The following is a 14,330-nucleotide window of genomic DNA, read 5'->3' as shown; positions in this document are numbered from 1 at the left end:
AGAGCAGCCTTAAATAACCTGGAGTGCAAAAATCTTTACTTAATTAATTGATACTGAATTACTGAAAGTATGCAGTCTAGGTTGACTTGCCTCTAATACGCTTTAGAAAATGGGCTTAGGTACAAGTTACACTCCTGAAAAGTTGGTGTTTCAAAATAGAATAAGGGGTATTTATGCAAGGTTCCATAGCAAATGAAGTGTCCTCAGCCTTGAACTTGAATGGCAGGGTGAGAGGAAGAGGCAGACTGAGCATACTATCCCTGCAGCCATCACATGCTCACATACCATTTTTTGATACTAAGTAACTGAAAGGCCGTTCACATGATATGCATTGACTGTTTATGGTAGCAGAAGCAGGCACAGCAAAATTAATCTCCATGGGATGCTGTGGGAAGCATGTACATATGTGAAATGAAATGATTTAGAATAAGGATTAATCACTGGCAGTAGTCACAATACAGACTTCATACAGCCGTATGTACCTGAACCACACAGTGCTAAAGCACCCGGTGCTGATGCAGAATCAAGAGTCTGATGCTAACATTCTAAGCTAATTTGAGATGATGATTATTGTAGGAAAAGTCTTTCAGACAAGTGAGCATTGTTGGATTTAGAAAATCAGGGCCTGAGATAAGCTGATCTGTACAGTTTAGGACTTGAAGGTAAAGGCTGTATTTCACCTAACTCAGATACCACGCCAATATTTGCTCCTTAGCCAAAATTTTACAAACTTAATCAGTTTTTCTTTAGTGGAGTAACTTCAAAGGCAGCTTTTTATATTAGAATGAGAAAAAATCATGGCACTGTTTTATTATGACCTTTTATAAGACTAAAGTTTGACAATGTGTGTTAAAGTTATCATTGAAGCATGTGTTGACAGTACAACATTACATTTAAAATAGGTTTACGTTAGCACTTGAAAATTTGTATTTGAACATTAAGCAAAGCATTACAATTTGTCTATTCTTAAAGGATAAATATTTATTTATAACCTAGGGTGTCTTTAAGATAATACATAATCACTTTATACAGGCATTTCTCTATTCTGGAACAAGGCAGTTGTTACACTGTTCTGTTTGGGGAAAAAAAAAAATCATCATCTTCTTACTTAGTGAGTGGCATATGCAGGCTTATAGTCTAGAACTGAACTTACCATTGCAGTTTCCAAATAACGAATGCCAAAAAAAATACATATTTGTGAGCTGTTACACTGGTTTACTAGAATATCCAAACTATCTCCAGTATTTTCACAATTCCTACTACAAAAAGGCATACTGTAAAATCAAGCCAAAGTGCTCAAACATTATCCCAAAGCAGTTACCTCATTAGAAAGTATAGGCTTAAAAAAAAAAAAAATCAGAAATCCATTCCAGTATGATTCTATTGTACAGTAATTACATTTAAATAAATTTTTGGAACAAGTTTAGATGGTTATTGTCATTACTGAAAATGGTGTTTATAAGGAGGAAGTACATGTGTATGGACTGTATGTTCATCGAATAATTGGTGCTGATCTGTCATTTGTTATTGTTGGTCTGAGTTTCACAGTTGCAAAAGGATTTTCTCCACTGAAAAGAAATGCACAAAGTTACTACAAGGCTTGCTGCAATACAAAACCAAATTTAAGCCATGCAGGTTCTTCAAGTTGTCTGAAGACTAAGTTACGGTTTTAGACTAAAGGATTCTTTGCAACTCAAGTTTAACTTGAGTTTTTAAAACAAGCTTATGTCTCAAGACTCACTTTAAAAATTTGGGAAGTTAATGTCCAGTTAGATCTGGACATTTTTTTAAACAGCTCCCAGTCTTCAAAGATTGTTGTTTTTAACCCTCAGAGTCATAGTTTAAGTCCTGTTCCCTGTCAAACCACTGGAGAAACTTATTTTTCTGAGAAGGGCCTATGCAATGTATATGCCACTTGATAAAACTGCAACAATTTTTAGCCATAATAATTTACCAATGCCTGGGAAAGGTCACAGAGTAATTTGGGAAAAATATCCTTATTTCCCTTTACAATCAATACAATAATATAAGCAGATACAAAAATCAACACAATTATATTAGTGTAAAACCTTTAAAAAACATACCTTAGAAAAGGTGGTTTTATAATGCCATTCATATCAGGTTTCTGGAAAAGAAAAAAGATACTTACATAGATTTACAAAAACACACTACAGATGATCTTGCTAACCTTCTAAGGAAAAGAGACTATCATTCAAGCAGGCAAAAATATTTAGCTATTTTGAGGGATTGTGTAGTTCAGTTGTACTGTGGAGAGGTAGTTGTTGGAGGGGAGAATTAGAACATCAAAATTAAAGTTAAAAAATGGTGTTAGCATTAGTTGGTTTGGGTTTTTTTGGGTGGTATCCATCTACCCCCCTCCCAGGTTTAAGATTCAGGATCACCTGATGGCTAGCTGGGCATTTTGTAGGTTAAAATAGCAAATGAAATGTCACTGCAACAGCCATCAAACAACAACAAAAGAAAAAGGACAGAACTACTTGCAGCACAAATATTATACCACACTGTTTCTATAGTATAATTTATAAACTGTTAGTTGTCAGAACTGGGCTTGGAGCAGATCTTAGAGTGAACACTGCCTGTCTTCATCTAACTGTGGAGTCATGAAGTTAAAGGCAGCAGCCAGCGTGATGACAAATTTAAATATTAAAGGTCTGAGATGAAGGCTAGTTTCTGAGGAGTATTATGCAGAGGTTTTTTTATACAACCTACTGTGTTTAGCTAGTGTTGATTCCCAAAGTACAAGTTCAGGTATCACCCATGACTTCTGAGTGGTGGTGGCAAGTAAAAAAGGCAAGAAAACAGTTGATGGCACATGAATATGTAGTTTGCCTTGGTTGTATGGGAGCGATACAAAAGGAGGAATAGTTTTGCATAGCTATTGCTAATATTTTAATTAAACTGTCACTGAAGAGACTTGTTTTTGAAGCTATGGTTTGCCCTGTCTGGGAGTGCTGAAGCATACAGCATTCTTGCCAAGTACAGCTAACCCGAAGGTGGCAGTGCTGCTCGGGCACACTGCTGCTGCAGGATGCAGCCTTTCGGGTGTGATAGAAAACTGTTGCAAAGTATTACCCTTCACCAGCCTGTTGCGCTACGTGGAAGTTTTGGCAAACAGTTGATTCCTACTTTTTTTTCCTCCCTCTAACTTTGAGTAATAATCATACTTAATGACATATTTCAAACTACAAACTAATTGCATTGCTTCTAATGGGTGTCAGATAAAGTTCAAAGTGAAAATGTGAATATACATTCTTGCATGTAGAAGCAGGAATATGCAATCACCTTTTATGTAGCAGCTTGACCTGTACTAATCATTCAGTCTACATGGCCATTTTGGTTTTAATACTTAAAATTTCACTGCTGAACCAAGGCCTGTAAGCCTCTTGTTTTCTGGGACATTGCCTATTGTACCAGTAGTTCCCAGCTACCATATTCACAATACCCTGATGCAGGTGAAGAAATCTCTTATTTATTCAGGACTTAATTCAGCAGGGTTCTTAAACATGTGCTTGACTTGCGATTCCAATGAAGTTGTTCATGTACATCAGTCATAAATAGACTTAGACCTTAGAATTAGGCCTAATTAGCCCTTAAAAGGAATTGGAATGAATGCCTGAATTACATGCTGCTTTTAGTTGATATTGTTCTGAATAGTACTGTCCTACATACACAGCATGAATAGTTTAACATCCAAAACCCATTTTTCATCTTTCTTTCTTGAAATCCTGAGCTGCTTTTTGTGTGTTCTGAAACAAATATAAGATGCCTCATTGAATTATTTCCTGCTTCTGCATAAAAGACACTGTAAGCATACTTTTTTACATGTATGTAAATTCTGTACGAGCGTACAAACCAGCCTGGTATAATGTTGAGCTTATTTCCAAAGCCTTATGGTGGTGTGGGGGGTTGGTGACTTGCATAGAAGCAGGAAAGACAAGGAAACTCTGCAACTTTCCAGAAGAATGAAAATAAATATTGACTTTGGAGCAAAACACCCAGGTGCATATGCAACAACTCTGCTCTACAGTTCTCTTCCTTATTTCATATGGTAACAGGTAAGAAGAATCATGGGGTGACAGTTAGAAGGTAGCTGCTATGAGTTATGGGGTACCTCAGTAAGAATAATCATAATTTTATACTCCAGAATTCCTAAGTTTGTGTTGTTTGGTTTTTTGTTTGTTTGTTTTTTCCCTGCTTTCCTTGTGGAAATTTAGAATCTCAAAAGAGATGTATTTGTTTCCTACTGCTAAGAAGCTATAAGCTCCCATTCTGGTCTCCATAGAGAATATACTGTTCTAATTAGAACACTTCTAGTCCGTCAACTAAATGATGATGGAATCCCAGGGTGGAAGGGACCTGAAGGATCATCTGATCCAACCTCTCTTGGCAAAAGCACAGTCTAGACAAGAATGCCCAGCACTGTGTCCAGCTGAATCTTAAAAGTGACCGATATCTGCCATTCCCCTTGGTTTTTCAGTTCAATGAGAATGTTAGTCCACAAGCCTAAAGCTTATTCCTAAAACCATGCCACAGAACAAACAAAACAACCCTTAAGGTGACTACTCTTGAGAACCAACTGAAGACAGTTAGCCAGATTAAAGACAGAAGCACAGCACAGTGATACCGAGACAATTCAACAGATTGAATGATTTTTAAGACCTGCAATAAGTCACCTTTTACTTGTCACAGGGCAAAGATCTCACTGTACTGCCTCCTTGGCAACTTCCACGGGCTGATATATCTTCTAACTGTTGTGAAGATAATTACATTTGAAGGACACGTTGATCCCCTAGGTCTCAACAGCTAGCCAGAGACCAAGGGACCAATGTATAAATCTGACATGATTGTTAAGGCTCAGTGCTGCTTTGTCTAAAAATGAAAACTGCAAATGTGTTAAAATACAGATGCTGGTCTTCATAATCATTTTAGCGGTTCCAGGGTTTTTGATTTGAAAGTGACTTAACACTAAAATTTAGATCTTATTTCTTGATACTCATTTCATGCATTGGAAAAGCTTTACTCCTCACAGAAAAATACTGTCCTAGAAACACTACACAAATTATACTTTCTACACAACAAAGTTCATTACTGATAAATAAAGCCACTTGAATGTGGATTTGAATATGCTATATTAATATATATATGTGAATATTACTGTTCTGACAGAAAAAGTCAGCTGATCTTTTATTGGGAATATTTAGATTAAAAAAATAATATCCCAGAACATTACTAGTCTAGTCTAAATGGGGTAAGATCTCCAAGAGCTTCGCAAGTTCATGTCAAGCAACTTTCATCCTTTTTCTTATGAAAGGCTCTCAGCTCTGATTCTAGTTCTTCATGCATTTTAAGGAACACAGATTTTCTGTAATGGAAAGCACTAGCCTTTTTCCCCTCCCTGCCAGAGAAGAGACACTTTTTTCTTTCAATTTTTGCATCTGCAAGAGATATTTTGGCAGTAGTTAGAAGTGTGTCTCTTGTGTTGTATCTATAGCTGCTCTTCTGAAATGGCTGTAGAGTGGCTTTTCAAAGCTGAGTACAACTGGAGGGAACATTTCTGAAAGGCCTGTGTAGCTGAACCTCCAGCAATTTCTCACTTTTTTTTTGTGTTTATAAAGTTGAGGTGACCTGCTCTTTTTTTAAGAACTAGATACAAGTCTATGATGTGATTAAAAAAAAGTGAGTTCTTTGCAGACCTGCTATTTACTTAAAGAAAATTAATGTAATTTCATTTCCCTTCCTCCCATTTGTTAAAATTCTGTCTTTATCTTCTGAAATGCCGATAATAGTTTAAAAATCAGATGTTACTGACAATTTACGCAATTTGTGTCATACTTCTGTCTTTCCAAAGGTAGTTTTTTCTAGAGTTAGAAAGTGATACACTGGAAGCTAGTTATATTTTTGTTATTCAGTGAATGTTTCCATTTTTACCTACTTTAAACACAGTACATTCTCTTTGTTTGTCAATACAACAAAGACCTGTTAACCCCCTCCGATGCCTAATACCTCCAAGTAAAAATGCTGTAGATACCCGACATCATCATAGACTGAAATGAAACAGCAGGAGAAGAGGCTGCTTTGAAGATGACCATTGTTTCCCAGTGCCTTTCCGTTTTACAGGAGCACCATTGTAAGTATTGTCATCCTTTGGCCTTACATGGACTCTTCTACCAATAATGAAAGTGTGATGCCACAGACTTTTGGTTTGTGCTTTTTAAGTTTCTTTAGTTATTTTTACTTTCATAAAGCATAAACTTGCAAAGGCCACTTCAATTTCTACTGTATGGTTCAACAGATTACTTAGAAAACAGGAACATTTGTTAGAAGGACAACCCTAAATTTGTTTATATGTTACACTGATATAGAAAATAATTTAGTCATACCAATAAATAAGAAAATGTATATTTTTTTCAGCTACTGGCAGCCAAGTATAGGATTCCTGACTTCTCAGAAGTTGGCTCTGGTACCTACTAATGGAACTTAGGATCTTACTCTAGCACAGTGTCTCAATTTTAGCAGTGACCACCTTATTTTATCTCTCTCAGTTTTTTGCCATCAAAATGGGATCTGTCTTCAAAAAGCCTCTTGAAACAATCTCAAGAACATTTATCACCATTAGCTACACACCAGCAAAATATTTGTTTAAACAAGCAGCAAGAAAAAGACCAGTAATTGCTTGATTTGATTAGATTAGCCTTCATTTTGAATCAGTTGGAATGCTGACTTAATAGCAGAAATATTAGCTTTATATAGCATTGGCTATTCATAAAAATGTATTTGTACTCAGCTGTGGTTTTGCTGAATATAGACATTAGTTAGTACATATATCCCTCAGCAACATCCACAAAAACAACACTAAGTTTCATGGGGTTGCTTAAAGCATTCCTGAATACAGAGTTTAAGCTGCTTTAAGTCCCTTGTCCCCTTGTAGCTCTGAAATCACTCAAGATGATAGATCTGTACTACTTGCTGTGAGAATTTATTTTCATGTTTAACAGATTCCATTCCCGAGAAGTTTACTATGCAGTGTAAGTCTCCTAGAACTCTTAGTTATATCCCTGAACAGTTCTCCCTTCCCATTACTACAGATGGGTTGAAATGCCAAAACTACATGATACTCCTGAAGACAGCTGTGTCAAAGGGCTGCTGAAGTCAAGTGCAAGTAGCCAAGGTAGAATATTCCAGGGCCTCATTTAAGAGCTCAGCTAAGTAGGTCAAGAAAAGTAAGCAGGGCAGAACATTCAGATTCATGGTATCGACTACTTACCGGGCCTGCATTTTCAGGTCTGTCAGTTGGTGTTTTAACAGCAGCAGTACCTTTGGAAGGCTCCATTCTTTTATCTGTTTGCAAAGATCCCAGGTAGTCTGGTGGTGGGAGGACAACGTCACCTTTTTCCACAAGATTTACAGAACTGATACTTCGGATTGGTGCAGGGCTGCAAGACAGAACCCAACAAGTAACATCATCTGTTCCTGTAATACATCTCCTGCTTATCTTTAGCCCCAGGAAAACAAAAAAGTGCATGAGCTGAAAGTTAACGAAGGTTTACAATCCCCACTGAAGTCAGTCGGACTCCCAGATTATAAAGTTGGGGTGAAGCTAGTTCTTAGGCCTTTGTGTAAAGCATTAAAACATGTTAATGTAATCAAGGCATCATACTACAGACTTTTAGAAGTATTTACTATATATGTTACTGAATAACTATATATGATACCAAATAATAAAGGACATGAGCAGAAAAATAACATTTTTAATAAAAGTTAGAGGAGATTTGGGCATTTCTGCAAGTCCCACCCAAAATGTTACCTTGGCACTGGAACAAACGCTTTTTCTTCTGCTGGTTCTTCTAGTGGTCTAGTATATGATGATGGAAACCATCCTTTTCTGTAAGGGGAAAGTTTTTCAATTTTGTATTACATAAAATTGGAAAGATCTTTCAAGAGACAGTGGACAAAACAGTAGACACAATGAACTGAGATTTAACTTTTAAAGATGTGATTTTTTGATGATGCCAAATTAATACACAAAATCTTCCTAAAATAAGTGCAGTGATTTATCTTACAGAAAGACTCCAAGTCCCCAGTCAATGACAGCCAGCAAAAAAGTTGGAAAACCATTTACTAATGTCTGCTAACAAAATCTGACAAGACAGGTTTTTACTTCATGTTCAAATTAGGTAACGTATCTTACACTTTAGTTGAATCATGTTCCCCATAAAGCCAGCCATCCTTTTCTTCAGCTACAAGAAGTGTGATAATATCCCCCTGTGCAAAGCTAAGCAACGTCTTGTTACTTCCAGCAGTATGTGGGAAGATTGTCTTTACTTTTTGCCTTTTCATTATATTTAGACCTGTGGCAACAGAAGTTGAACGCGATAAACTGGCATCATCTGAATTTTCTGTCGAAAAAGAGAAAAACAAAGCAAAAGAGGCAAAATTAGCCACACTAAGAAAATGAAATATAATTAGTAGCCTGACAGGAAAAAAAAAGCAGATAAAGGACTACTCGGGTGCAAATCAAGTTCTGAGACCTTGTAGTGCTTTGATTTCCACATACACACCTCTTACAGCACGTGCATTTGTATACACCCCACCCCCCATCACAATAAAGCTGAACCAGCAGACAAAAAAAAGTTATGTAACTTTTAATTTGCTACTTTTCCCTTTTGGCATGAAAAACGCTAAATGTTCACAGCTGTAGAAGACCTCTGAAAATTTTCTCTTCTAAAAAAGTTTAATTGTGTATCAAGTCCAAGATTTCATTTTTAAATGTGCCTAGCACTCAACTTCAGCTGAATCTATGAGAGTTGCAGATACTTGGCACTTTGCAGACACCAGATGTTTTACCAGAAGACAACTTAAAGAAGGTCTCACAATTGTGTGTTATTTGACCAGTACAATATATTGTAAATGCATTTTTAAGGAAGAAATGCTGGAATTGCCATTATCACATTGGAGAGTTCTGCATTTCTTACACTGTGATCTAGGCCTAGTTCTTTCCCTTCCTTCCCTACAGCAGAGAAAGTTAAAAATAAATCTGTATACTAGAGGCTTAGAAGAAAAATTTTAATAGGATTTTACATTGCAGGAAAGAAATACAAGACTCTGCTCATTTTGTCCTATGTGCATTCTTCCCTGCTACGTGCCCTCAAAGGAAACCAAAGCAAGACTGTAATACTAGTTTACGTTTATTTGTGTGCACTGAGATAATCACTTGGGTGTATCTTGTTCAAAATTATAGAATGTATTCTACTGATAAGATTAGAAGTCATAAGAGCAGTTAGGCTGGGTTCATCAGGGACATACAGAAAGTCATTAAAATAGAATCTACCTATCTTGACCTGCATTTTACTGCAAACAATTCCTCTAGTAACATATTTTTCTCCTGTTAGGTAACTTACATAAATACTTTGTAAAGAATGTTTTCTTCTTCTCTGTATGTCCTGAAATTCACATCATCATAGTAATCAAGAAGTCCCAAGATAATTTCAAACACTATAGCATGTCATTTACAGTTACGTAGTTTGCAAAGTGACACTAACCTGCTGAATTACTTCGTTTTTCACAAGATGTCTTTGGAGCCATTGCAGGATGGTTAAACATATCAACTAGCGGACTAGTGTACGCCCTACCTGTAGGAGCAGGGGGCACCTTTGATGCATTTTCATGATGAGGATAAACGTTTCCAATCTAGAGTCACGAAAACAACGGTGTCACAATACTGAGGTGACAGTGACAGCTTATTTGCAACATTAAATTCTAGAAAGCAATTCTTAAATATTCCCAACTGATACATATTTGTTCCCATGAATGAAATTGCTGACACAACAGTTTGTAAGAGGCATCTGCCCCTTGATAAACATTAGTTAGTGGGAAAGCCGTTATAGCCTTTTTTTTTTTTCCCCCCAAATAGCACAGTTACACCTAGATAGTGTCCAGATTTTTTTACTTATGAGTTTACTAATATAATTTAGAAATTCAACAATTAGTGGTGACACAACATAGAAATCGGTAGGATTTAGAATTTAACCTGTACTCTAATACACTAATAAGAATCATGGAGGGAAGAAGGAAGAAGGAAAGAAAATAGAAAATATTTTGTCTAAGTTTATAGTAACTGCATACTCAGTAGTTCAATATTGTTTACACATAAGAACGTAGGAAATGGAATGTTTAGAACAAAAGTAGTCCCAAGGCTGAGCTCTGCAGAAAGTCCTAGGTAGCCCACTAAAAACCAAGCCTTGTTTGGATATATGCTTCTGCCCACTGCACTGTGTATTTTTTCCAGTAGCAGAGCTTCAGCTTAATGATTTTGCTTTCATACCCAACCCCAGTATATTCCAACTGAGGTACATTATAGACTCGATCCCAAATGCATAGGTATAAAAAGCGGCTAGTGAGGCCTCTCTACTCCCAGTTAAGAGAGAGAAACTTTAACCATCAAAGAACAACATACCATGGTATTTCTCTCTATCATGGGTGAAGGCTGTGGAGTTCCTGATATTGGAGTGGAACCAGGTGTCCTTATTTCATCTATCATCATTCTGACTTTTTCAGGCACTTTGGTGGCATCGCTACAGATTTCCTGCCACCCAGGCAGCTTGGATTTTAGGAAGTCAGCACACTGCATCAAAGTTTAAAAGGTACTTGTCAAAGATACACTCTTCCATAAAATTGTACAGACCTACTTGTTAATTTTCATTATAACAAAATGATAACAGTAGCAATATGGAAATCTTATCAAAGATTTTTGTAATACCTCTTTGAAACAAATACGTTGTAGAAAAAGACTGTCCTTTTTCAGCGTCAGATACTGGAAATACCTGATCAGTCCATGCACTTTTTTTCTTAATATAAGATTTTTAAAAAGTCACAGTAACCCTTTCTTGTTGCTGGAATACATTTAAGAGATTACTGCATTGTGAACATTTTCTAGGAACAGATCACAACACTCGCCTGGCACTACAGTGTTGCTAAGTGCTATCTGGGCTATTTAGGGCAATCTGATCTACATACTGCCGGAGATACTTCAGATCTCCGATATGATTACATTTCATGAGTCTCATTTCTATTCACGCTCATGCCACTGACCTGAATGTGATAGAAGTGCATGTGCTGGGTGAAGCTGCAGTGCTTGTCAACCAGAAAACAGAACCTTCTTTTTTCTTCAAGAAGAGCTTCTCTGCAGCCTTCTGCAATAAATCGCTGAATATCACTCTGTCGAGAGCTCACAGTTTCCAAATACTAAGGAAAAAAAGAAAAAAAATATCATATACAGTCTCAAGAGTTTTATTTGCTACTACATCCAATTACTGAAGCAAACTCCAACAGCCTTAGAAAAAGATTTTAGAAAGGCAGGTAGGGTAGAGCGGCTCTACTACCGAATCTTTCTCGTTTCACACATGCACTGAAGTTCCCTAATCTCATCAGGTAAATTTATATTCTCATTACGGGCAATCAATCAATAATCTATTTAGAAGGTGTGAGTGGGGGAAGTGAAGCAAAACAATAAAGTCTTTTAGACCCTAAGTAAAACGCTGCAGTAAATAAAAATAGGACATGCAAGCAACTGTGCTGAGCACTTTTAAGGCCACAGGTGTTCTACTTAGTCTAATTACCTTCATCTGTTCCACAGCAGTTACTTTTACCCTCACAAAGCTATGATGACTCTCCTACATCATTTTAGAAAGGGGAAAATGGGTTACTAAAAAGAATAAACTGTGTTTATCTGAGGTTATGATGATTGATGGCTAAACTGTGACTAAATGCAAATCCTTGAATTCTCAGTCTGTTACTGAGAATTGGGGTTAAAAAAACCCCAAACCTGTTATGAATGCAGGTTACAAGATAGGTAGTATGAAATAGGAGCTAGTACTATCTATGTTTACTGTACCTTGTTATAAACAAAGCTTTCTTTAAAAAGAAAATTAAAATAAAAAAATATGGAGAAAAAAATATATAAGCTAGCATGAAGTAGAAGTATTGTGCAAATCAAAATATCAATGGCAAATATTTTCTGAGATACACATGACAGCCAGAATATGATTTTCCAACTGAAAATAGTTTCCCTTCATTGCTTTGCCATTTCTTATTTTGCCTCAAGATGGCAATGCTGTTTTAAGGATCAGTAGGAAGGGTAGTAAGTGATAACAAGAAGTTGGTATTTGCCTACTTTTGGAAAATAATATATAGTGAATTATTACTGAATTTGCATATCACAGCTGACTCCCTGTGTAAACCTCTGCATAAAGGTGTAGTTACAGAGGTACTTAAAAAAAAATAATCAAGTAGTGGTCAAGGGATGAGACCTAGAAACTGAAGCAGAAGTCTCTGAATACGTACAGCACAGTAGTCCAGAGCTTCATTTCAACTGGAATATGAACTCCATGAGTGCCTTTAATATAAAACAACTTTGAGGAACCAAAAGTGCATGTTCTTTGAAACTGCAGAGTTTAACTGTTGCCAAACAACGTACAGAGATGTTATGTGCATTAACTAATAACACTGCACATACAAAATCTGTGGTAAGCTTCAGAAATCAAGTTTTAAAACAGACTCACGTGACCTGTAATAGCTTAACATTTTCTATTGACCAGTTCTCATATAAAGAAACAAATGAGACAATACACTGACCTCCATTTCTTTATGTTCATATTTCATGACATTCCGGGCTCCTTGGCTTTTCCTTCTGATTTTTTTCAGCTCAGCCTGAGACTTCTCTAAAGAATCTAACTTGCTTCTGTGTTCAGTTTGGTATCTCTTTAAAGTTGCCTGCAATCAAAGTGTTTAAAACATCTCATAATGCGCTCAGCCATGTAACTGGGTAAGTGACTAAAAAGCATTACCATACATAATCTATGAGATATTGCTAATACACATCAAATGAGTTAGGCAACTGCCTTTCTCAACTTCAGTTTAATAATGCCATTAAATCATGCATCGGTTCCCTTTTTAACTCAAAATAAGCATTAAAATTTTGCCATGTTTATGTATCTAAAGCTCAGTTCTAACATATTGATTAATTAACTGTTAGGGAACCATTTCTGAAAAATTCTGACTAGCAATAGATAAAATATGACTTTTAGATTTGAATATACTTACATTCATATATTTTACATCCAGGTCTGTTTTCTTCTCCAGTTCAGATATAATTTCTTTATGAAATTTTTTGAACTTGAAAAGCAAATAAATGGAGGGTTATTAAAAATTGGCAAAAGTAAATTATTATTTCAAAAGGAAAATAAATTAAAAACATAAATTGTTTAACTTACACTCTCTTCTAGACTGTCATTAAGTTTCTTGTGTGTTCTTGAAATTTCTACCAGAACTTGGCCTGTTGATAAACATACAACTGTATTTGTTTCTGTCAGAGTTCTGAAATTAGTTAGCAAAGAGCAGTAATAAAATACACTTTTAACTAATATATTCATTAACTAGAATAAATTTACGAGGGATAGGAAATTTCTTGCTGTTCCTCATCACATCAGTTTAAATAAATAACTGGATCTGGCCATAGACAAACCAAGAAGCTCATAAGTGACAGAAGACGGATTAATCATGCATTATTATGCAAAAGGGACATGGAGTGCTAGACAAAATAAATACTTCCTTCTCTCCAGCATAGCTCATATTGATTTAGTAACAGCCTCTTTTCTTGCCAAGTCAGAGAATAGCACACAAGAACTAGAGATAGTTGTTGCTATCCAAATAGCCGCTATCCATTTTTTAGTCTGAAAATTAAACTTTAATGTTTATTAACTAACTGCACCTTCAGAATTAACAAAGTAACCTTTCACATTCATTCACAGCACACCTGCTAAAACAGATCTGATATAGATGCTGATTCATTTTCTGTGCTGTTTTATCAGCACTTACAGCCTGACTGTATGGCATTACCTAACAGTCAAGAAGCAGCAGACTTCTCAGCATCCTCTCAACAGATCCTAAATATGTCTATTATGCTTTGCTGTCTTCCAGGCCAAAGTTACACAGCTTGCTTTTAACTGTGAGCAGTTAAAAGCTCAACTGCTTCATTTTGCTCTAGGAAGATGTAGAGGAAAAACACTTCAATCCTTTGGGTGTGGTTCTATGTGCAAACCAATGTAAACTGTGCCTGCTGTGGTCCTGCCCTGTATGCAGACAGACACATCATCCTGCTCTGGATACAGATGGCCACATCACCCCCGCTCCCTCCTTTGTGCTGGCACTGACACACACTGCCTGTGTGCCAGTCCTGTCTGGGAGATTGCAACATACTACTGAGAAAAATAGTTGGAAGTGTCCTGAAGCGCCCAGTTTGACTTCACCCAAGT

General features: G+C 36.4%; 1 protein-coding gene across 3 annotated transcripts in view; it reads right to left on the bottom strand.

Annotated features, from left to right (window-relative positions):
• Positions 1-963: 963 nt before the first annotated feature.
• Positions 964-14,330, bottom strand: part of BAIAP2L1 (BAR/IMD domain containing adaptor protein 2 like 1) — a 43,180-nt gene continuing 29,813 nt past the window's right edge. The window contains exons 4-15 of one of the 3 annotated variants that reach the window (XM_032983650.2): positions 13,290-13,351; positions 13,120-13,191; positions 12,652-12,789; positions 11,110-11,262; positions 10,475-10,642; positions 9,561-9,708; positions 8,210-8,417; positions 7,826-7,903; positions 7,286-7,454; positions 3,879-3,965; positions 2,085-2,125; positions 964-1,568 (exon numbers count right to left, since the gene is read on the bottom strand). In XM_032983650.2, coding sequence (XP_032839541.2) covers positions 1,493-1,568; positions 2,085-2,125; positions 3,879-3,965; positions 7,286-7,454; positions 7,826-7,903; positions 8,210-8,417; positions 9,561-9,708; positions 10,475-10,642; positions 11,110-11,262; positions 12,652-12,789; positions 13,120-13,191; positions 13,290-13,351 — 1,400 coding nt within the window. In that variant the 3' untranslated portion in view covers positions 964-1,492. Of the gene's footprint in view, positions 1,569-2,084; positions 2,126-3,878; positions 3,972-7,285; positions 7,455-7,825; positions 7,904-8,209; positions 8,418-9,560; positions 9,709-10,474; positions 10,643-11,109; positions 11,263-12,651; positions 12,790-13,119; positions 13,192-13,289; positions 13,352-14,330 lie in introns of all 3 variants that reach the window. The other 2 variants (XM_032983649.2, XM_032983651.2) reach the window with 2 other exon arrangements.

This window comes from Tyto alba, unplaced genomic scaffold (assembly GCF_018691265.1).
Source record: "Tyto alba isolate M040663 unplaced genomic scaffold, T.alba_DEE_v4.0 Super-Scaffold_28, whole genome shotgun sequence".
Taxonomy (NCBI): domain Eukaryota; kingdom Metazoa; phylum Chordata; class Aves; order Strigiformes; family Tytonidae; genus Tyto; species Tyto alba.
The sequence above is the reverse complement of the archived record's forward strand: the minus strand, read 5'-3'. Positions and strand labels throughout refer to the sequence as shown.